Source organism: Leuresthes tenuis, unplaced genomic scaffold (genome assembly GCF_036924035.1).
Source record: "Leuresthes tenuis unplaced genomic scaffold, fLeuTen1.0.hap1 SCAF_2, whole genome shotgun sequence".
Lineage (NCBI taxonomy): Eukaryota > Metazoa > Chordata > Actinopteri > Atheriniformes > Atherinopsidae > Leuresthes > Leuresthes tenuis.
In genome coordinates, this window is record NW_027325356.1 from 24,113,919 (window position 1) to 24,138,255 (window position 24,337).

Sequence of the window (24,337 nt, forward strand, 5' to 3'; positions counted from 1 at the left end):
AGGTGTTTTGTTTGCTATTTCGAGCCTGTTATTATGGAGATTTTCCATCTCATAGCTACAAAAAAAACTTGTCTTAGTTTGTGTTTTTTTTGTTTGTATGTTTGTTTGTTTTCTTGTCAGCAACACAGACAGAAAGTCTGGGCTGATTATTGCCAATTATTTATTTGTGGGACTGAGTTGAGGTACTTAATGATCAAACTGTTCCATCAACCAAACCACATTATTTTCAACTATTGTTAAAAAATTAATTAGCATTACTAACCATATAGTCAACATTAGTAGCCACCTGCCCCTAAACTCGCTCTCACTTGTGACTGTGTCCCAGGAGTCATGATGTTGTGCATGAGCTGCTTTCATAGACTCAATAAAAAGATGTGTATATCCTCCATGTTCAAATATGAAGTCATGCGTCAAAATGGAACTCCACCTAATTTTTCAGCAATGGTTGAATATTGTGGCTGCTAAAAGTTGATTCTTTGTACAGAGGTCTAGGAAAGATTAATGTACTTTTCACTTGATTTGTGACCTCAGAAAACCTTCCGATAATAAGTTTTATATTAAGTTAATGGTGCATTACATAAAGCAAGTGTTCATTATGGAAAATACAGCCAAATTTAAATTACAAGAGACATTCAAATCGCTTGTGTCAGGGCGGGGCTGCATTATGAGTGAACAATTTTCATCAGATCTTCCAATCACTTGTAACATCTGGATTCAAAAGGCCAAGTCCACGTGTCACTAGGTGATGTCAGGATGGCTATATTATACAGTTTATGGCTGTACTAATCACGCTGAGATTCAAGTACACACCTGACTTTACTGAGAAATAAACAAACAAGCGTATGTGTTTGGATTGCATCTTCCGTGTCCCTTGTCACATCCAACACTGTGTGTGTGTGTTCTACTGTATGTGTTGCCAATTAACTGACTGTGATTTGAGAGAAGTGAGACTGTTCAGCCTCAGAGAGCTGCGCTCACTGTTGTGACATTCAATCACTCTGATGTGCAAAATGAGTAATTGTGGGTCTTGAGGAGACGAAGCCTTGAAAAAAATGCGGCTCCCGCAGGGGGATCACAGCTCACTGACACATATCTGCTCTCTGATATCTGACTGATAGAAGGGTTGTGCGGTTGCAATGCTGTTGACACTGGTACACTTTCTGTTCCAGATAGTTATTACTGGCCAGGCCTGATCTCAGCATTTGCAGCTTAAGAAACAGCATTTCGTTGTATGATAATAATATTTGGTTTATTTCACAGGCTTAAACTTTTTACTAATATAGGGGCAAAATGTGTTATTGCACACATAAACGGGGCCAAGAGGTCAGAAAACTGGAACAAGATGTGGTGTTAGTAGCTCATGTCTCTCACTAGACGTTTGCTCTCCAAAGTATCTACAGTTGAAATTAAGTTAAATTATTAAAGGTTATAGAAAGTCAGTGGCAATTTGTCGGCTGAAAATATCTGAAAACAGTGAGGTCAAAGGAAATTGGCATGCTTTGTTCAGGCAAACAGTAAAGTTGTGAGTTAATGAATAAAAGTGCTGTACATCAGGAAGGCACAGACACGCAGTCAGTGACACATCCTGTTGAACCTTGAAAATGTGCGAGTCGCAGCGCTAAGGACCTTACAAGGTTCCACCTCTGTCTGTTATTAGCAGGGGAAAAAGGCCACAAAGGACATATGTTCACCAAGTCAAGATGATGAGAAAACATTTGAGTGTTGCAAAATGTTGCTGTAGAATGAAAATCTGCTGTAAATAGCATCCATCCAGTTGGATGTCAACAGCAGGAAACATGAAATGGCGAGAAAAAACTCATTCTGTAACTCGTGCCTTTTGGCACACATTCGGCCACGTTGTGCCAACTGAGCTTCATTTAAATGCTACACCATCTTCAGCTGCTGACCAGGAGCGTCCCTTCAGACTGCAGTCTACCCTTTTTCAAAAGGATACTAATGACAGTGGCTTGAGTATACTCCAATGGGCTCGAGTTAGTGCGTGTGACACGTCTGACACGATCAACTGAAGAATAACTCCCTCAAAAATAATTTAAAAAATAACAATAACGAAGGCAGAAATAATCCGTCAATATGACTCATGATGCTGTGACATACAGTTTACTTAATTCTTTCTGTTCATATACTGTCAAAAGAAAGATTTATAGTGTCTACAGAACTGTGTAATTACTGTAGAAACATTCTCATTTGGGTGACGGGTATTATTGGAGCACTTAATTGTAATTGTGCATTAATTCTGAGCCATATCTTACAAGTGGCTGTAGCTCAGGAGGAAGAGCAGTCGCCCACCAATCAGAAGGTCGGTGGTTTGACTCTGGCTTCCCCAGAATACATGTCGAAGCGTCCTTGGGCAAGACACTGAACCCCACGTTGCCCCCCCAGTGTATCATTGGGGGTATGAATGTGTGTATGAATGATTAGAAAAGCACGTAGTTATGAATCTTAAGACGTGCTGTATGAGTGTGTGTGAGTGGGGTGAATGCGGCATGTAGTGAAGCGCTTTGAGTGGTCAGTTAGACTAGAAAAGCGCTATACAAGTACAAGTCCATTTACCATTTACCATCAGAGCACCCTCAGTTTGGAAAATTACTTTAAGTGGTTGAAAAAGTACAAGGACAAAGTAAAAAAAGTAAAAAACTATACAAATCCCCACTTGAAAAACAATAGAAAAATTAAAAAATAAAAATTACATGTATAATCTTTTAAATAAGTGTCAGAATGATGTCTCCTTACCGCTTATTTTGTTACAGCATAAAATATTAATTTAGTCGTAACATCTGAAAAATTAAAATCTGCCTCTAAAGTTGAACTGTACAGATCCTCTCCACAGCAGGCAAGGTTTTGAATTCAAACATTGGCAGTTTACTGCACGACTTTCATTCTCTCACTCCACACCGCAAACCTTTTTTTTTCAAAAAGATGCAGATTTGTCCTTCTAACCCAGGAAAGGTTTTTTAAATGATGACCACATAGCTCACGACAAAGCAATATCCATAAAAAAATAAAAGTTAATGGCCCTTGAATGCTGAGCTGTAATGTAATCTAGTCGCGTCTTTGGGATGCTCAGAATTTTAGAGAGAAACACATTTGCGTTAATTTGGCCAAATGCAGTTCATTGTTATAATGAACCAATTTTTTTTAGAAAAGTATGAAGTCACAACTAACCGTTCCTTTTTTATTCATGACTGTCTAACATCAACCTGCTGCTGCAATGTTTCCTCTCTTCATATCAGCCTTTTCCATTATTTCTAATCCATTATCACTGAAGGTCAACACAGAACAACAGTATGAGAAGATTCAGACACCTTGTTCATGTCGTGCGACTTAGATTTTCACCGGTTCACCTGACATGTTCCTGTGCACGACTGTGTATGTCAGAGCGTGTGTGGGAGTGTGTGTATGTGTCATTTTGTGCTGGTGTATAGTAATGGTTGTGAGTGTGCATACTGTTGAAAGAGAGGGTGAGCTGAGGGCTCTTGCAGCAGACAGAGTTGGCTTTTTTTCTGCCTGGCAGGGCAGTCAGACAGAGAGGAGGGATGATGGGAGAGTAGCGCGTGGGTCTGTCAGGGCTGCTGATGCCCAACTGAGGATGACCTTGGAGGTCCAAAGATGAAGGCTGAGTGAAATTTTAAGAGGACATGAAAAGGAAGGACACCCCCCCCCCTGTCATATGTCCCTGTGGAATGAGTCATGCGAGTCAATTCACATGTTCCTATAAGAGGCTATACACTGTTCTGAATGTGTGTATTTGAGGTGGGGGTGGGGGTGGTTACAGTGGTATCAAACTCCATATGCTTCTACACAAACATGTACTTTATATAAGAATTTTTTGGAACAATGAAATAAAAACTGATTCATTTTAATTTTGGTGAAGTGGGCAAGAAAACAGAATAATTTTCTCAAATATGAGCTGGTGCTGCATGGTAGTGGAATTTTGTCTTTCTCTGAGCTATATCCATAATCTACATTAAATAGATGGTTGTAGTTGATGTCGTGTCATCTTCTTGGTTGTGGACTCATGCTTCGATGGCTTGAGTTCAGCAACTTGGCCATCGGTATCTTGATCATTTGAAACAAGAAGTTACAAGTCAGCAATGAATCTGACTCAGAAGAACCAGAAACTGTGCTCTTATGTTTATGTTTATGCGTTTAGCAGACGCTTTTATCCAAGGCGACTTACACTGGTAGGGTAAGGGGGTAAGGGACCCTACAGGAGGTAGTACCTTTGAACCCAGGTCACCCACATGAAAGGTGGCAATCTTACCTCTACACTATCCAGTCCCAATAAGGTGCTCTTATTGTATAGTAAGTACAATGATTCATTAAAAAAAGCCAGATACTCAACTAAATAGTATTCAAAGTCAGTGATGAATGGATTGATTATTCATTGATTTGGAATTTCCCCCACTGGGGGATGAATAAAGTATTTTTCAATTCTATTAAGACCATGAAGTCTGAAATTTGGAAGTGAAGTAATTTCTCGATAGACTGCTGTGCAAACAGTCTTCATTTTGCAGCCACAGGTGTTGTCCTCTGCTATTCATCAAAGGAAATCAAAGTTTAAAAGGCCACTTCTGTACTGGCTCTATTTTTTTTCCATTTTTATTTCTTCATACAGTCTCTCCCTACATCAGAAGTTGTTTTGGGGGCCAGTTTAAATGTGACTCAGAAACTTTTATCTGACAAGTCAATACAGTTGTTTGGTTCAATAGATGGTAAAATAAATACAAAAACACTAGAATAACAACCCCGGCAGATGCATCCTGCTAACTTTGTTGATTCCTTGACATCTCCTTGAATGCCATCCTTTACATCTACACGTCTCGTCAAACAGACAGGCTCAAAACTTTAAGGAATTCATTGAATTTCAGAAGAGGCTAACAACTTTCCTTCACCTCAAGCCAAGCAAACATGCCCTAAACTTGTCTGCTCCCTTGGGGCATTACTACTCACTATGGGGAGTTATTGTCTCCACCTCCCTAAACCAATCTACTGATTGTAATTCATTTGGCAAAAGAAAGACAACAATAAACAAGACTGTCCTCCACTCCATGATAATACCTAAAATCACCTACTACAAAAATGTTTCAGCAATTGTTGTCAAGACATCAATCGAGTGTTTGTTGATATCGATCTTACATCATATAAAAGCCTGCAGTTGACAGCACAGTGCTAAATGTACCTATCTTTCCCAAACCAAAGAGAATTATGTCTGCTCTAATGTGCAAACACTCATATGAGTCCTATTTCCCCTCAACAACATGTAGGAGCGGTACTATAAAGGACACCATTATGAGTTGTATTGAGGGGTATGAATACATAACTTATATGATCGTTTCCGTTGGAAGACTTGTTGCAATAAATATAGTTAAAGATTAATTTGACTTTCTATTCATTTTGTGATTATATCATTATTTTGGATTCTTTTGACCATGACAATCATCTGGTAATCTGATGTTGTGACAGCCCTTCATCCATGTGCTATAGCGCTCTGTGCTGCAAGTAAAGACTTCTGGGGACAATGAGAAACAAACTACAAACTGGATTGAAGAAAAGCATATTTCCCTGCCGACATGTGATGTGTTTTCAATAAAAATGTTTTGAAAATAATATCCTAACGGTGGGTAGCATTTTGGAATTTATCACTGTTAGCGATGACTCTGACAACCCATAATTTCAAACATATAGTTATCTATGCCTGTGTTTGCTAATGCAGATGCAGCTGTTGAAAGAAAAGAGCTGGTCCTGCTCTTGATCTGTGGGAGATCTCTCTCTAAAATTAAGGTATGTTTAGTCAGTATTAATAAATAGGAAATATTCCATCAGTCTTCTTCAGTACAAGAGATAAAACCAATTACATCTGTGCTTAACAATTTTGTGTTTGTTGTTGTTGTGGGTTTTTAAATGGAAATATACGGAAATTTATATTGACATATACCACATCACAAATTTTGCCTGAGAGCCCACCAGGTTTCATTGCCTTTCCCTAGCAACGAGTAAACTGTACTGATACTCACAGTGAACTAAATGTTGTCATTATGGTCAGTCTAACAGTGCTTACACACTCAGACGAGCACCTATAAGTAGGGAAAAACACAGTCTGAGCCATAAGGTTGCATTTATCTTTAAACAGCGATGTGTCTAAATGGCGTTTTATCTTTCACTAAAAAGCTGTTGACTCTGACTGTCTTGTTTTTACATTAAAGGTTAAATCTCTTCTCAGCATGTTGAAAGGACAGCCTAATAAGAGATGAACTGATGAGATAAGAGGAGATGAGAAACTAAATGAAAACATGGAACGAAGCCCACCATGTAAAAAAAACAGCACAGTCAGCGATGATAGAAGTAAAATGAAAAAATGCAGCCATTTCAACAGTCAACATCAGAGAAAAGTTCACAGAGATATGGGATGATAGATCTATATTTCTATTTGATATCTTATCACTTTATGCTGTTAGCAAAAGCTTTTGAACAATTTTAAGGTCACATTTAAGCTTGCGACAAAGATATTGTGGCCTGACCATAAAGGCTTGAAAATACAGTATATACGGTACCTGGACAGCAAAGCAGAGCAAAAGAGACGAAGAGGAGAGACACACAAATAAAACGATCCGTGCTCATTGCTGAGCTATCACAGACCACATTGGCTAAATGAAACATTCAGCATCTTTGCTTATTGACAGAGCAGACTTTTGGTAGATGGTCTGTGCATCTGACACCAAGCTGATTATTAAACAGTTCACACAATGGTGTGTGCTTGCCCTTTTCATGGTTCATTAACACAATGAGATGTCCTTCCACATTCAAGCTGCAGCTCATTAAGCCAGCCATTAAATCATGCAAAGTATGAGAAAATGATTGAAAAACAGGAATGTGCCATTGTAGATAATGACAACTTACTGTGGTTAAAAAGCTGTGCTTCAAAAGACACAAACACCTGGAAGGGAAATGATAAAGGAAATGCAAGGTTTCTATTATCTTACAATAAAAATGTCATTATGTTTACTGTGGCAAATCAAAAAGCAATTGCACTTCATTTTCATCCAGCCATGTATGAGTGAGAGAAGGCACTGACGTCAAAAGCAAGCACGCTTTGAGTATATTTCATAGGAAATAGAACTCAATCTGAGCTGTGGCCATATGTTAATACATAGCAGATATTAATCTGAATGCTTTCATCTGCCTGCTTTGGAGCTTACTGGCGTGAAGCTTTTCTATTCTTTAACAAGCAGCAAAAACACATTTTTTTCCCAGTGTATTTGAAGAAGAACAAAAAACAAAGAAAAAGTAATGAAATAATTAGAAAGTTGAAGGTTCTCGGATTACACAGCTTGTGTGTGATTCACAATCTACATTAAGAGAGGAATAGATAACAAGTACATCTATAGATCTACACAGCTTAGAGCCCTAATGGCCTTTCTCTGATTTAGAAGATGTCTGCATTGTGGTGATACTTCAATATCACGGCACAATATGATTGCAGCACCCTACAATTTCATAAAACTGTGAAAAATAAAGTCTTATGTGTTTGAAAGGATCCACGCATAACTTCACAATCAGTGTTTCTTGCCTGTAACAACTACTTTGATAGCACACGTCTGTCATTTCCACCAGCTGAAAGCAGACCAAGTTGAAGAAAGGTGCACAATTATCCACATGAGTAAGATAAGCCCACAGAAAATGGAGGAGGCATTCACGATGAGTCACATGAGACACATTACATAAACTAATCCTGTGGTGAAGCTAAAACCTTGAACAATCTGTAGATGAGTAGGAGGCAGTGGGGTTAATATTTTGTTTGAGACAGTTTAGTTATCTAGGGCAGGTCAAAGCAACCTACATTTATCAGAAAAAGCAACATTAACACAAAACATGTGATAAGATGTTCAATGAGCTATAAGTCAACCAAGAAACTGACACCACAAAGACACGTAGCTCTGAAGAAAATACTAAGCTTTTTAACCTTCTGCTCACACAGACATCTGGCTCCACTTTTTTGGCGTACAATTGTTCATATACTTGCCAATGTACCATGCCTTTTACTTAATAACTCAACTTAAAAGCATTCCAGCAAATGAAACTGTACAGAACTTCAGGACGTGGAGCAAAAACTATGCTCGTATTAGGCTGGTGTCAAGATAACGGTTGAAAGAATAACAGTTACGGTATTACAGATGATATCTAAGAGCTTTTTAAACAAGGACGTTTCATATCTGGTCACATTTGCCCTGACAGTGCCCCTACCAGTCACCTCTTTATTGTATTTTGCATAAGCATAGTGCTACTTTCAGACAACATACACAATCGACGCTCCAAACAAACACAGGACACAGGATCATCAAAGTCTCAAAAAAAAAAAATAATGTAAAATAATCTGAAATAATAATGTATAAAATCAACTATGAATTAAGTGATAATGTTGCCAAATTGAGAGCATAAAATCTAATTGTTATTATTTCATGTTTCCGTATATATTGGACAGCTATAAGGGAACAAGGTATGTTTGTCGGGATGTGCTATTACAGAAGCTGCAGTTCAGTTTAGATTGGACTTCGGCTTAGACGGTTTAGACTTCACGACCACTAGTGGTGCTTTGAGAAATGGTGTGTTGGTCTGCCAAAAACTGCTGATCTTTGGGGTCTAGAATTCAATATTTTTTCCTCTAGTCTTTTAGCTTAAAGAAAAGTCCATTGGCTATTTATGACTACTATCAGAGTTTTGCAAACTCAGACAAACTAGCTGTGATGTAAGATTAAAACTGATTGCTGAAATTTAATTATTTAGTACCAGATTCCAAATCCTCCTTGTGGAGCAAGCTCACCTTCGGGCAAACAAGGACAAGGAAGGTATTTGAAAATGTCAGCTCGGCTTCCTACAGAAAATCAGTGTTGTTTCACAAAATACATGTACATGGTAACATTTGGTTCAGAAACACTGTATATACAGTAGGTTGTCTATTTAAGCCTAACAGGATTTTTCCAATACTGTAAGTTACAGGAATCAAGAATCATGTAGGACATTTCTAGTGTGCCCCTAAAGTTGGAAAAAGGTGGGTTTTGTTCCCCATCTAGTTTTAAGGTCAATTAAGGTATCCATATATACTCGCCTGTTTTGTAGAAAGCAGAGGGGGCTGAAGCCTTTCACAGCTGTCACTGGCAAAGATGCAGTGTACACCTTGGAGAGGAAGGTTGTCCATTACAGGGCTAATACAGAGAGAACCATGCATGGTCACACTCACAATCCGACCAATTACCCATTAAGCTAACATGCATGTCTTTGGACTGTGGGATGAAACCCACTCAGGCACAGGAGGAACATGCTCTAAACAGGATTGGTTGTAGCCAACCAGCAGGTTTATATCAAGAACCCTCTGGCTGTAATGAAATGGTGCTTATCAACTACACTTTCATGCAATAATAAACTCAATGACCAACATAATTAACTGACGGTTTGCCAATGGAAAAACATCAGTCACCTTTTTACCTGCACTTGTAAAAATATAATTGAAATAGTGTGTATGAGATAAGTCAACTTTTCAAAAGTGCTGAATTGAGAAAATATACTCCTGATCATATCATTTGCTGAATAAGCCTCCTGGATGGCAGATGGAGTCTTTCTCGAGCAATCACACAGCCACCTCATCCGTCTGCTGATGACAGGAGCCATTTTACTAATACACTCATGAGTACTTTGTGTGTCATACAGTGTCCTTGATGCTCACCTTAACTGTCTCCAGCTGCAGTAGAGTGTGATGAACACTGAGTGAAATTATCCATATAGTGTGAAGATTTTCTGTTTGTTAACATTTTATAAATATATATACACTGTATACATACAATACCAGCTGGATATGTCACAACATATGTTGTATAAGATTGACTCTGAAAGAACTCTCAGATTCTTGCAGCAGTCTCATCTCCACTCTGCCTTGTTACCTTTTCTTGTTATTCGCCTACCCTGTGCCATTTCTACAGATACTCTTGTCATTCTTGTTGATGACTTGCATCTGTAAAGTGACTGATGGGAGCGTGCTATCCTGGGAACCTGCATCTGCTCCTCATGGTGATTGAAGTGAATGGGATAAAGCTTCTGCAGAGCAGCATTTTGATATGGCACATTAGGCTGGCATGAGGCAGAAAATGCTGGTTACATACATGATCAACTGCATGAGCAGCTGGTTTTCTCTGCACTTTCCAAATAAGTCTCTTATTGCACTGTTGACCTTGGAAACAACAAGAGACTCCAAAGATTCACAAGACTGCTCTACACTGTGGCTGTTCATTCAGAGTGAAGGTGAGCACTATAATTGAAAGCAACATCACAACAAAAAGAACCCATTTGGAGGATTTGGGGTTTTTTTCTCACTGCTGTTGAAATAAAATATCATACAAAGATGTTCAAACAAATGAAAACGCAGCCAGTATATTAGTAATACAGCTGGACAACACTGCAAACTGTTCCAACTAATTGTTGAAACATCTTCTAAATCATCACACATCTACAGTGCCATGCTAAGATTTGGGCACAAAATTTTTATTAGAATATTTTTCCAAATGGTTACTTCGTACAAATGCTTTAGAGTTTTGTGTTCTTGAGCTATTTTGCAGGCACAGCTCTTTGGAGGCTGAGAAGAGACGGGTACCATGACACCAAGTGATGGCAAAATCTCCAGTTTGCACCACTTGATATGATCCATCGTATGATTTGAGGCATGTTTACAATGATTATCCTGGTGTAGATACTTCTTTTCATCTTCCAGCTTTCTTTGAATATTTTATTTCATATATTGCTCATATTCAGCTGAATTCTTTTCTACCCAGCAAAATATTCCCTGTGCCTCTGATATAACACACGCTCAAAGCATAATCAATCCATCTCTGTGCTGAACACCTGAAGAATAGTCCTTCTTGTAGGAATCTGAACACTTTGTTCTTCAAACATATTGTTGCTTATTGCAGCTTATTCATTTATCTATTTGATGCGCACAAAACCTAAGGAATCAGAATTTTGGTAAAACTTGGTATGAACTTGCATCACTTGGCCTTCTGTAATGCTGTATGTCCTAAGATACTATTTAAGGTCCAAGACCTGCTAAAATAGTACTCTAAAATTTCTAAATAAAAATGATAAACATGTTGTTTAAAATGTCAAAAGGCATGTTTTATTTTTAACCTTATCTATTCAAATTACAGGGTTTTTTTGTTCAAGAGTATTTTCACAGTGCAGTGTTGTAGGTTCTCAGTACTTAATCCAAAACGATCTAATCCAGCCTGAGTTCAGGTTCATCTGTTCCAGTGACAGCTCTGTCCCCAGCAGCTGGTGCCTTGGGCCTCTGGTGTTGTTTCCAATCCCCTGCTGAGCTTTGCTCATGTATTGACACACATGTCTCTTCAGTTTCAAGACTCTAATGTCTGACGGGAATTTCCATGCTGGACAGCAGTTGAATGGTGCGATTCCCTTGTCAAAATCTTTCATGATCTATTTCTATTGGCCTCCCTCGTGTTTGACAGTCTGGGTGGGAGTTGGATGTTACTCAACGGTTCATTTGTGCTGCATAGCTTTATTGCTGCTTTGCTCAGATCATACACCCAGAAGGTGTGGATCACTTAGGCATTCATTTGTTGTTGTAACAGCGACTGGTTTGCCACTCTGAAGGACTGGGATTGTCTTGCTATGATCCTCCAGATGGTCAATAAGCCTCATGGTTTTGGGGTAGCTTGATTTGAAGTTTTTCCAAATATTTATTCTAATATCTATGTAGGTCCAACTCCTAATTCTAAATTGTCTAACAACTCTTCAATATCAGTCACATTCACACAACCCGACAAACAATCTACTCATTTATACCCAAGACAACTGAGAGTGTGGTTCCATTAACTCTTAGCACAACGTGGGTAATACAGTGCAAAGCAATACTGCTTATACTTTACCGCTAAGTACACATTAGAAATTTCAGGTGGCCATAACACTATATTTGGACATATTATTAATTAGAACTGCTTTATTATTAATTAGTTCAGTACGCTAAGATAATCTAGTGATAAAAGTCAACTTAGTCAACTGAGAATGTGCAGGAAATGATTTTGATCCCATTATTACTTGTGCAAAAGAGGGCAGGAGTCACAACAGGTGACCCAATTTGATCTCACACTGTAATGAAGATAAAGATCTTTCTAATGGGCACAGCCAAGTGCTGTAGGGCACAGTAGGAAAGCTATTAACAGCTCCTAGTGACAGTCCTATTACTGTATACGTTCAACAAAATGACCATAATGGTAACACAAATCTCTCAGATCTTCCATTTTTAACTAGAACATATAAATTATTGTAAAATATTAGGAAAAACTGCATTCACTTAAAGTGTGTCCCTCCCTCATGGAAGGCTGTTATGGCTATAATGCCATTTAATTAGAGAGGACATTCATATGCAACAGCTGCATTCACTAATCATTTACTACTGGCCAGCACGGTAGAAGCTCAGCTAACATTTAAAAGTCTCCTGGTGAGACCTTATTAGTTAATAAGAGGCATGATAGAGGAGCCTCTCCCCTTGCTCTCATTGTGCTTACTTGCTAGAAATCGATTTGTTTCTCTTCTGCTGCCACTGTGTCTGACAGATGTCTTTTTGCCGTGCAGTACTCAGGGTGCAAGCAGTCACAGTGTCTGCAGCAAAACGATGCCAGGCCAGATAAGAGGCCTCAAGCTGCCTGTTAGCTTTGGAGCATGAAAAACCTCTAAGATGGTTTCAACTACAGCGGCTGTTGACAGGTCACACAAACCAAAGGTTAGAATTTGATAAGAAGCAGAGGAAAATCTTGATTCTTTTCCTCTTCTAGGCTGAACATGTTGAGATCACGCAACAAAAGACTGTTAAAAAAAAGTGCAAAATGCATAGTGACTGTGTCAGATAGCAGAGTTAGTAAGATGGTTCAACACTCTCGCTGAGACAAACTATTTATCTAAAATCTCTTTTCTACCATAGCTTCCCAGCTTTTGCTGTGCAAAAGAAGAAAGAAAGAAATATGAAAAAATAATTACATTGACTTTACACTGAAAATCAATTCATATCCAATATCTAAATGAAAGACCATAAAATCAACACATCAAATACATCATGCCTTTTGTTATGTCTCATACATATTTGTGAGCTGCAAAAAACAATTAATTAAGTTTTGGAGGCAAAATGTTTTTGGATTCTTTCTTGACGTTAGAATACAAATGTGAAAGAGTCAGAGGACATACTTTTTATTTCATATGGTTACAAATGTTTTCTGTAGATTACAGGTCAGGAGTATATGCAGGCCTATGAACTGAAAAACTTCCAAGGATTCACTTAATCTTTCCATTATGCTTCAATAGATCATGAAATCTGCATAATTCTTGCAATTCTTAGTTGAAACAATATCATTAAATGTTGAAGGGTTGGTTGAACTACTAGTTCAAATAATGATTTAACTCTTTGTCAACACTGTCTTCTATAGAGTGATGATCCAAATGCTCTCATTCTTTACTTCTGAGATGCCCTCTTTAAACCAAATTGTGTTGCAGACCTCCTGACAATTAACCTAATTATTAAGTTATTTTTTTCCTTTTAAAAAAAAATCTTATTACAACCCCTCCAGTTTTTTGTTGCCCCTGATCCATTTTTAAACATGTTGCTGGCATCAAACTCAAAATGAGTAAATATCTTTTTTAAAAAAGAAGAAAGAAATTCTCAGTTTCATAACATCATTTACTGCGTTTGTGCGACTTGACAATCAGATATGCTGTTAAAATTGTTTGCAAATCGCTGCTTTTTAAAAAGAGTACTTGCACCGCAAAGGTTAGTAAGTTTGTCATTATCCAGTGAAATCACTAAACATGTAGGGGTCTCCTTCTCCATTAAATTTTTTTACTTATCTATCTATGTGTTTTTGTTAGACAAAACATGCCACAGTGAGGGTCCATTTTTTTTAACTCCACTAATGTTGTGTAGGACCTTCCTCAGAGCAGGATGATATGAACAGAAAAGCCAAATAAGACCAAAACAGCAGCAGCGATGTTTAAAGTGGCACTGATCCTTATTCAAATGTCTCACTTGAAACCCTTCCAATGGCTAGATGTAAAAGCAGGTAATGACTGTGGTGGCTGAGCCATTATCCAGAGATATTTACCACAAGACCAAAACTCAGTGTGATGAGCCAGTGGTCGCCCAGCTGGCAGTTTTTCTTCAGTCAGTCCTGTGGAGATGAAAACTACATAAAATAATGTCCAGTTAAAATCTCACAATATTGCTGGAGCCTGACAGAGACAGAACACCTATGAACATTTGCCTAACAGTCCTGAAATTGTCTGCTTCACTTGAGTCTGCAAAAACAGCTTTTTTTCTGGGGTGACTGCCAACACAGTGGTGTGTGGACAAAGAACATGTTAGCAATAACCAAAAACTTGCTGTCTGTGTCCTCTTTGTTGTAAAAATGTACTCACTCACACACCCGAGATCAAAGAATGGGGGGAAATGGAGGGGTTAAATGTATTTCCAAAGGACACGTCAGTGCCTGGAGGGACATAGTATTGAATCATGAAACTGCTCTAAGCGCTAACCCACTGCTGCCCCAACAAACAGAATAAGCTGAGTGGCTCTTACCGACATTAATTATGTCAAATAATCTCTCAAAAGTCAAAGTCTTGGTGATTTGTAAGAATCTTGGTAATCCCATTAAATTTAGCACCAACATTTGCTTTGAATATGTTGTAAATATTTTGGTGATTCCTTTTTCTTCCACCCCCATCACAACATTAATACTTTGGAACAACACTTGGGCTCATAGCTAACTATTGATAAAAATTAGTGATATTTTCATCAGCCTTATTTTGAGTTTAATAAATAGCAAATGTAAACGAAGGTGACAACGAGAAGAATGTTTCCCACTAAACAGTACAGCTACACATAACTCCAAGTGTGGCTGTTTTATGCAGTGAGTTATAACTAAAAGGCCAAAATGCCAAAACTGGATCTATGAATTCAAAGCTGGTCTTGGCTGAGTTTTTATGTTATCTAACCAAGTGTATAACTATCTCATCAGCCTCAATTACTAAGAATGGGTGTAACAATGAATTGTCTCATCCCATTTACTTGAGACTGTTCACCTTATTCCAGGTTCAGGGATACACGACTGCAGAATGCAGCCAGCAGTAACCATATAATCAACAGACAAACAATAAGAAATATCAAATATCAATTAGAGAAGTCAAGTTCTCAATATTGAAGAAAAAAACGACTCCTCTTATTGTTATTCAGGGTTGTAAAGCTGTCGAAACACTGCAGTCTGAACTTAACACATGAGGAGAATTTTATAGCTGTTCAAAGCCACAGACCACACAGCTGCACGGAAACTGCTTATATTATAGATTTTGTGAATGAGAATTCCAATTATGTGTATCATAATTAGTAATTAAGATGCTAGTTATGATGTTTTACATGCTCTATAACTGGATGCAATACACACCACTGTCATTTCGTAATTGTTTCGACATTGAGGAACTCATCAGGGTGAAATGTTTTTTTCATTTAATTAAAGAGGAAAAGTCAGAGGAGTGCGTTTGTTGAGCCAACTGGCAGGTGTGTACCAACTGTAAAAGTAGGGATAGATGTGAGAAGAAAATGTATGAATAACCCTGGATCCTCTATCTTTTATGTCCTGGAATCATGAGTTTTCTGAGTCATTGCTTCCTATGTGTTGAGCCTGGTGATGTACATCAACCTTGTTTTCTTGCGTTTATGCAAAACAATATAATGCCGTCTAATTGCTGTTAACCACAAAAAGCCATCTGGAGTTTGGTGCAGTGCAAAGTCAAACAGTAAAAAAGAAATCGAAAAAATCCTTGACATTTCGAAAGCAAGCATGGCTCACATTGCTTCGTCTTGTCACATGCATAACATTTTCACACAGTAATTCAGCATAATAAGGATAATCCTTCAAATCAAGCTTCTATTGTCTGCATTGAGCTCATCCCGTTTGATTTCTTTATCATGCTGATCTAGCGTCAGCATGTTCTGCAGATAAATATCAAAGATACAAAGGAGAAGGATTATGAATAATTGCAGAGAAAGAAATCCAATTAAATTATACATGGTCTTTAGGCGCTTTATCTGATTAAGAGATTGTAAAATCACTGCAGTCAATCTACTTTGATTGACTGGCATGTTTGTATTATACACTCTTAAATCTTTTATAAAACTCTTAACTGTACTGTATGAGCATTGTTTAAAAAATAGAAAACAAACCACCTTATTAGATATTTTTCTCAATCTGTTTTGGGCACATTTCTCTCATTGTCCTTGACATTTAATTTACTTATGGATAATTACAATATGTTCTTTTTTTCGTGTGTGTGTGTGTTTGGTGGGATATTAATAACACACTGGTTTCGATCTCAACCGCATGCATTATTGTAACTGTTTGTACAGCTACACTATCTGGTTCGGGTATTTTAATATTGTATTTTTTTCCTCTTGTTTTGAAGTTTTTCCACAATGACTGAAAAAACTAACAGCGTTCATCAAAAATGCATTTACACCACAGTAGTTTAACCTCACGGTAGCCAGTTTATAAACTCTGTTGCGAAAGGATGCTGTGGGAACTTCACAGAAATCAAAACTGTGTTATAGGCAGCAAACTAAATTAAACATATCAGTGTATAAAATTAACGTGTGAAAAATTCAAACAATGATAAAAGGGGTCATTCTTACTGATGAATCTACTGAGAATTATCACCAGAATCTGCAGCTCTTTTCAATTCTGTTATTGTCACCTCTTATTTTACTTCTGTTTGTTGATTTATTTTTTTTTGTTCACGCCAACCAAGTTTACACTAACAGCTCAGCACCAAACAGCACAAACAGCATATGGACACAGTTAGAGAATAGGAGGCTGAAAAAGCCTCTCTTGCACTGCATAATATGGTTTGATTAAACTTAACTGAATTCTGATAGTTTTGTTTGCTTGTTTGTTCTTTCCCAGTAACATGTGTCTGGTCCTTTTTTTAAGTATCACCTCTCACAAGGTTTCAACAAGCAGAACTGATACTGAGACTGATCAAGAGTCTGAATAAGGGCAACTGGATTTACAAGCTAAGACATCTAGACAAAACAACACAAACAGGGAGGAAAAGAAAGGAAGAACAGGAGCAAATATATTGTCATTTCATATGTGGCAGGAGAGGCTGAAAAACTTATGAGGATCTTTTAAAAAAAACAACATTCTTGTGCATTTCAAACCAAACACCCTAGTTCACAGACTCAGAATCTCATTCGGCTGGACGGAGCATCCAGACACAAACCGACTGGTGTTGTGTGTGCAGGGAGTGCGCAGACCTCTGTGTAGAAGAAACTAAACGACCTCTAAACAAGCGCATGGCAGAACACAGGACCTTTTTGAGGACAGTAAAGTTCCCATTTTGGACGGAGAGGACAGACGCTTTGAGAGAGGAACCAAGGATGCAATCTATGTTAAACTGAGAAAGAAAAAAAAAACTTCTTTGAACAAAGGAGGTGGTCACAGATATCACCCTATCCAGCACCGACAATGCAACACTGGAACTCCTCCCCAATCAGTTTCACAACCATTAACACTTTGGATCCTATGACCAAAACATGTTTGGTCAGGCACGTAAACAACTCACAGCTGACAGGGATTTAAACGACCCGCACAGTGGTCAGGCGAGTCTGTGACATATGTGACCTTAGCCACACTCCCAGTGTGAACAGTCTTTAAATCACTGATGAGTCAAAACTGGTTAGTAATTAGAAATAAAGAAGCCTTTCAGAGCCTCCTTCAAAAATCAAGTAAAAGAAGTCCAGTTGTCGTTATTCAAGCTCTTAGCATTAGGATCAAAGTTACTCATGCTGCACCATCAACACCATCTAAGTAGGAGTGAAAACCCCCTGCGCAGAGATGCATTTCCTTGGCGTCTGAAAAAGGAAGTTGTTTGCAAAGTCTGCATGGATTGAAGATGAAATTTCTAAACAGAGTACAGGTTTCATACAGGGCTTTTTTCTCATCTGACCTTGTTGCTGTTGCCCACAGCTATGTTTAATGTGAAAAGATGTCCAACACTCGTAAACCTCCAAACTGCAAAGGCCCGTTCATACACACACACACAAACATCCACACACAGATGTTCTGTGCCTTGGTTCTCTATGAAGAGACAGGAAAATGAGAAATGGCCATCGTCTGACTCTCCCTACATTTAGCATTCTGTCAAGAATTTATCTTGTCAAGCCTTGTAATCCAATGACAGGGTGGCTTTAGTGGAGCATTTAGAAGCTTAAAAAAAAAACACAGGCAACAGAACTAAAAGAGAAAAATATTCTAGAAGACATTTGCCAGGAGGCCAGAAATTCAGTTTCAAATAATTATTAATTGTATATCTGCTACACGCATAAAGGAAACTTGGTTACATATACTCAAATAGTGACCATATTGTGTATTATAGTCACCTTTGTTCAATGAAAATAAAGACTAAAGTATGTCTTCTTATAGTGAAATTAAGAAAAAGCATACAACATTAACTTACATATTCTATTGATCTGATGTCTGAGCGCGTGTAAAAGGATTGCATACAGCATCATCTGAGTTACCTTTGCGTCCATGTTTGGGCAGTGGTTTGCAAGTATCTTCAAGTGTAAATACAGGTTGTGACATTAAGAATAGAATTACCCAGTCTCAGAAAACACATTTAAGTATATTACACTCTTAATTTTATCACTTGCAATTACCAACTTTTGCCACCACCAAAACTGAAAGACAATAATTCCTTGAACGCTTTCCTTATTCATCTTTAACCTTTATTCACTCCCACAAGTTAAAGAGATGCTTTGATTAAATCTTCTTTGATAAAGAAAACATCTGCCACACTTTTTACTCAAGAATGACCATTAAATTGATAATGGTTTATTTCTATAAAGGTGTGCAAAACTATTAGCAAAATATAACTGCCCGATTATGTTTTCTGTCATGTAATTTTTGTATTTTCATAGACTCTACTTGATACTGCAGAACCATACAACTGAAATGAAAAATACCTGAAACAAATATCTAACAAACTTTTGCAGCTATAACTTGCTGAATCCTGTGGGGACTGACCAGAGGTCCATCCCTGAAGGGAATCCTCAGTGTTTGTGTGAGGGTCAGGCACCAGGAGACAGATGTTTAAAAGAGGTCACAACAGACAGCAGGTCATAAATACCACAGACAGGCTGATCTGGCCTATGACAAGGAAAGGGCGGCTCAGCTGTAATGGCTGATAAATGTCAGAGCATCCCGACAGCCTGAGATGAGCGATTGTTAAGCAGCTGCTGAGCTGCTGAAGGCTCAAGTAAGACTGACAAGCAGCAGAGGAAACATTTTCGCAGATAGAATGGCGTGTTTGGATGACCCCGCTTCCTTGCAGTCGCCATAGGCAAAATGAGAGAGGTGATTAATCAGGTTGTTAGCATGTTTGATGGAGTAGAGAGAAGAGAGGAGGAATCCAAGTGCTAAGAGTGGGAAAGGTAACAAAGTAAAAAGGAGAGCTCTGCTGCTATGATTCATGGAGGGTTACTGAACCACGGAGGAGCAATAATTTTTCAAGTTACAGGCCTTGATTGCAATAATGTCCCCATAGCAACTATTATCTTTAATGACTATTATTATTGCTGTCATAAAACGTCTTATTAAGATATAGTCTTACGCAACTGCTATGTTGGTTGACTTCACTGATCAAAAACTAGATTTCCTTTTGAAATCATGCAACTTTAAATAGGTAAATGGATAAAAAGCAGAATTTTATATATATACACACACACATACATACATATGTATATATATATATATATATATATATATATATATATATATATATGAACAAATCATTTGTCTTGATAGGCCATGCAATACATGACTCTTTTGATCTGATATGCTTGGTAAATAATAATTCTATAATCTAATATATGTCTGTGTGTTGTGTTTGGAAACCTGTTAACATCACATTTATTCGTCTGGAACCATGTAAACCAATTAGCTGACAGATTAATACAATTAGAAATAATTCAGACTTACATTTAGAGACTCTGGGGTCTTTCCTTTTAACCTCGCCACCACCTGAACTTGTACAACCGTCCTCATCATCACATTCGCCGCTGTAACGCCCCTCTGCATCTCCACTTCCTGTTTCAATCTGATCCAGTGACCCCAGTTTAGGGATGGATTTTCCCTGTAACAGCTGGTTGTGGATAGAGAAAAACACATTTTAGGGGATGATTTCACATATTTTAGTTTAAGTAAATTGGTTTAAATTTATTTGTTTTGTGTTTATGTGCCCAAGATGGTAGGCTTATTATATATGAAATATATGCATCTCAGATTTGCTCAATATTCACAGCAGAACAGTGAAAAAGCATCTTTCATGACAGGGACAAGATAAAATATGTTTTCAAAACATAAAGAGAAAAAAAAGACAGGAAGACGCAAGAGAGCTGCTCATTATGTTGCCAATCAGCCGCTGTCGTCTTGTAATAAGTAATGAATCTGCACAATGACTGCCCTGGAACTGGCATTATTAAAAGAACATTTCAGCCCTGAAGTCTGCTGCATCTTTATTTAATTGGGGTTTCTAAAAGAGATTCTAAAAGCATACAAACAAATAGTTCAAATTGCTTTTTTATAATGAATAAGAAGAAGAAGAAAACATCCACTTATGAACCAACATCTGTATACCTTCACCTATAAGTGAATCCAGAGCATGGGTTACACAACGTACCTCCTTCACGGCCGCTGTGGCCTACAAGGCAGCTCAACTTTCTGCTGTACTGCTGTGCTGCAGAATCTCAATCAAAGACTCTGTGAACTCGACACCGGGGGAAATGCACGTGCTAATTGGCTCATTTAAATTCATGATACGCCATTGGAAACAAGAGAGAATGCTCTGTGTTGATCAGAAAGGTAGTGTCCATGGTAATTAGTAACTGCTGTGGCTCAGGGCATGAAGAGGAGAGACAGTGTCAGGGTTTGCTAGGACGTATCTGAGCCTACATACAGTCTCTGCTGCTGAAAGCTGACAGGTTAGATGATGGAGAGTTTGGGCACTTTCAGCTTTGCCTCTTTGTTTGTAATTAGCATGATTTTCCTTCCAATTATGGCAGAAATGTGAGCAAATGTTCCACGCATTATCGAGAATAATGGGTGACTGCTGTGCCCAAGTGTAGTCTGGTTCGGGGGTTTGACTGAATGTCTGTGTTGAGCATGTCTTGAGCGGTGCTCAAGAGCTCAGTATGTAGAGTTCAAAGGCTGTCAACTCTGAAGCCATCTTTAAAGGAAATAACATCTGGAAATAATTAGCTTGCACGTGGGAAACACTTTGAGCTGGTAGATTCAACTCTTTACCATTTGCATGAAGTTAAACAGTTGAGATGTACTGTACTTGTGTGTGAATAAGTGAGAGAAAAAAATTCTGTCGCATCATCACAGATTAACTCAATCATGGGCCTTTCAGTCAAATCTCAAGTCACAACTTTATTCTTGTGACGCACTAATGGGATATGAGTCATACTTGAGAGTTTACCCCAGTTCTGCTCATGTATAACATTTAATCAAAGACAATTTCCACATACTGACCAGACCGAATGCAGATTTTCTGTAAGCAGTTCACTCCTACAGATTGGTTTGTTGTGCAATCACTTAGGATCAGAAGCCTGACAATACACTGTGTTCACAACTATAAAGCTGAAACAGCAATCACAACATCCCAAATACTTTTGAAGAAGATGCTCTTCCCTTACTGTGCAGTACACCCCACGTTTTAGGAAGGTCCACAAGGTCTAAACAGCCACAGGATCATTACTCAGTCATCCTTTTGCTGGTTTCCAGGCAGTGAAATGGAGCATTGTCCTGCATATATCAGAGCCCTCTTGTATGCTGCATACTTCTTCATGTACCTCTGGTTTAAAGCAAGTATCTTACAAAAACTGGCTGCACATTCTGAAGTGAATTTTAAGTCTTTAAACTGAAACGTCCAACTAGCTCATTATTGATGACAGCAACTTAGACAGTCCCTCTCTTCTTCACTCTGCTTGTGCTTGACTTAAAGTGGTGCTCTGTGTCCATTAGTGATCCAGCAGAGGTCCATCCATCTGCTCCATTAAGAATCACCATCATTCCACATGCCACAAAACCTTTGAAAATCTATCTTCAGGTATTTCTTGCCCTAGTCTTGATGCTTTAAACTTGTGAATCTTCTTCAGAGGTGATAATGTTTTAGCCTTCTTTAACTAGATCATCTCTCTGAGCACATGCCATCTTTCACTTCAAACACTTGAGGAAGGTTGAATGTCAAAGAAAAAGGGTTCATGACACTGTGCTGTAACTTCTTTATTAATTTAGTCTTTTGCAGTTAATTTGCACCTTTTACTGTTTTTCACAACCTGCTCAAATGTTTGCCTGGTGGTCACACTTAAGCAACTTAGTGTTAGAAGAGTGTTGTATTTCTCAGAAAGGGCTTGTGGCAGTTTTTATCCATTTTAGTGGAAGTTACCTGTGAATCACTCAATGATCACACAAATACTTATCACCAAAATTTATTAATAACCAAAAGACATTCCAGCTTAGGTGGCATGCTGCAGCAGGAATAAATCACAATAAATGCACAACTGAAAACTGTGAGCAAAAAATGCCCCTTTTTTAACTTTCTTTTGAACAAAAGTCAATATTTATGACCTACGATTCTCTAGCTCTGAGAGCCACATGACGGGGAGAAAATCTGAAAGTACTGAGGGACAGAGCACCACAATGATTGTTCTGTTTTTTGTTTTTTTGTTTTTTTTATGGGCTCTGTTGACAATAAGAAAAACTGTATAACAACAGCCTTTATTTTTGTTAGACAAAGATTACCTAGAGAAGATGAAGAAATGATTTACTTGAATTAGTTCAAACTAACAGCATAAGAGAGGTATAATAAAAATAAAAAAAACATGAATTAATTTTGCTGTCAAACATATTTGCAAAGTTCAGCTGCAAATGATAAAGTACAAATGTCCAAAACCACAGAAAGGTGTGACCTTCACCTTTCTGTAGTTTTGCTTTGTGGTAATTAGCAGAAGACTTGATTTGCATCAAATAGAAGCAATTAATTAACCTAGTCTCATAAACTATAATTACATTTCACAGCCAACTCATTTGTTCTGAAGCTGTGGAACAATTCGTCATGTTTGACCGAACCTGTCACTCAGCAGGCTACTCCATTCTTCTGCTTGTCTGGGCCAGTGGAGTAGCTGCTCAGTGTTTGATTGTATTGAACAGTCACACTGCTCTTACTGACACACAATGAAGCATGCCTCAATTGCCTAACTGTGTTATTAGCCTCTCCTCTGTGAATGACATGGGGTTTTGTCTAGCACTGGCTAGAAGACTGGTGCTTTGATTTGTTCAGCCCCCCACCCACGTACAAGCCTTTGGCTGTTATTGTTGTTTGTGGAGAGTACATGATGACCAAATATTACCAATTACTCTTTTAACAAAGAAAACTGCAAATTTCACAATTTGTATGTATTTGACTTTCTTTCCTTTGTAAATTACAGCCCCAATTGAGAGCCAACTCTTTTAAAAATAACTATGAACATCCTTTTCTGCAATTATATTCACTGGTACATTGTCATAAACTGAAATAATTGACTGAAATGCTGACTGAAATAAAAAAATGGCGACCTTTGCAAAAGTTGCATCATTTTGCAAAAAGGCGTCTGAGTACTTATAACTATCTCATCTGGAAGATAGAACAGCTACAGTTATTTTTAAAAATAAATGCATATTCCTTCTCTTTATTAATAGAGACATAATGAAAAAAAAGTCTGGTCACGACGAAATAATAAAAATAAAAAAAACAGCTCTAGCGCTTTTAGGGGGAGCCAACTAGGTGTGAAAATATCTCATCATTCAGTGAGACGTTCAAAGTTGCAGTGGATTTCCACGTTATTGTCAACTCAGAGAACAAATATCCAGCTTGCTCATCTCTATCTCCTCCCAACTTCAAGTTCAACTAATGCTGCATTCACATTATCAGTGAAGTGGGTTAAAACTATTTTGTTACTGGTTTTTGCATTGTTATTAACAGCAAAGTCTTATCAGCAGTTATATATACACCATCAGCCATAACATTATGATTAACTGCCTAATATAGAGTGTGCTCTCCTCTTCCTACCAAAAAAAAGCTCTGACCAGTCAAGATGTGGTCACAGAACATCATGAAGGTGTCCTGGAGTGTATTGTACTGGGACCTAAGCAAAGGATGTGTATTGGGCTTGCTT

General features: G+C 38.0%; 1 protein-coding gene across 1 annotated transcript in view; it reads right to left on the reverse strand.

Annotated features, from left to right (window-relative positions):
• Positions 1-24,337, reverse strand: part of gpc5a (glypican 5a) — a 142,175-nt gene that overhangs the window by 36,500 nt on the left and 81,338 nt on the right. Inside the window, exon 8 of the mRNA XM_072380757.1 lies at positions 20,100-20,262. Within this exon, the coding sequence (XP_072236858.1) occupies positions 20,100-20,262 (163 nt within the window). The remainder of the gene's footprint in view (positions 1-20,099; positions 20,263-24,337) is intronic.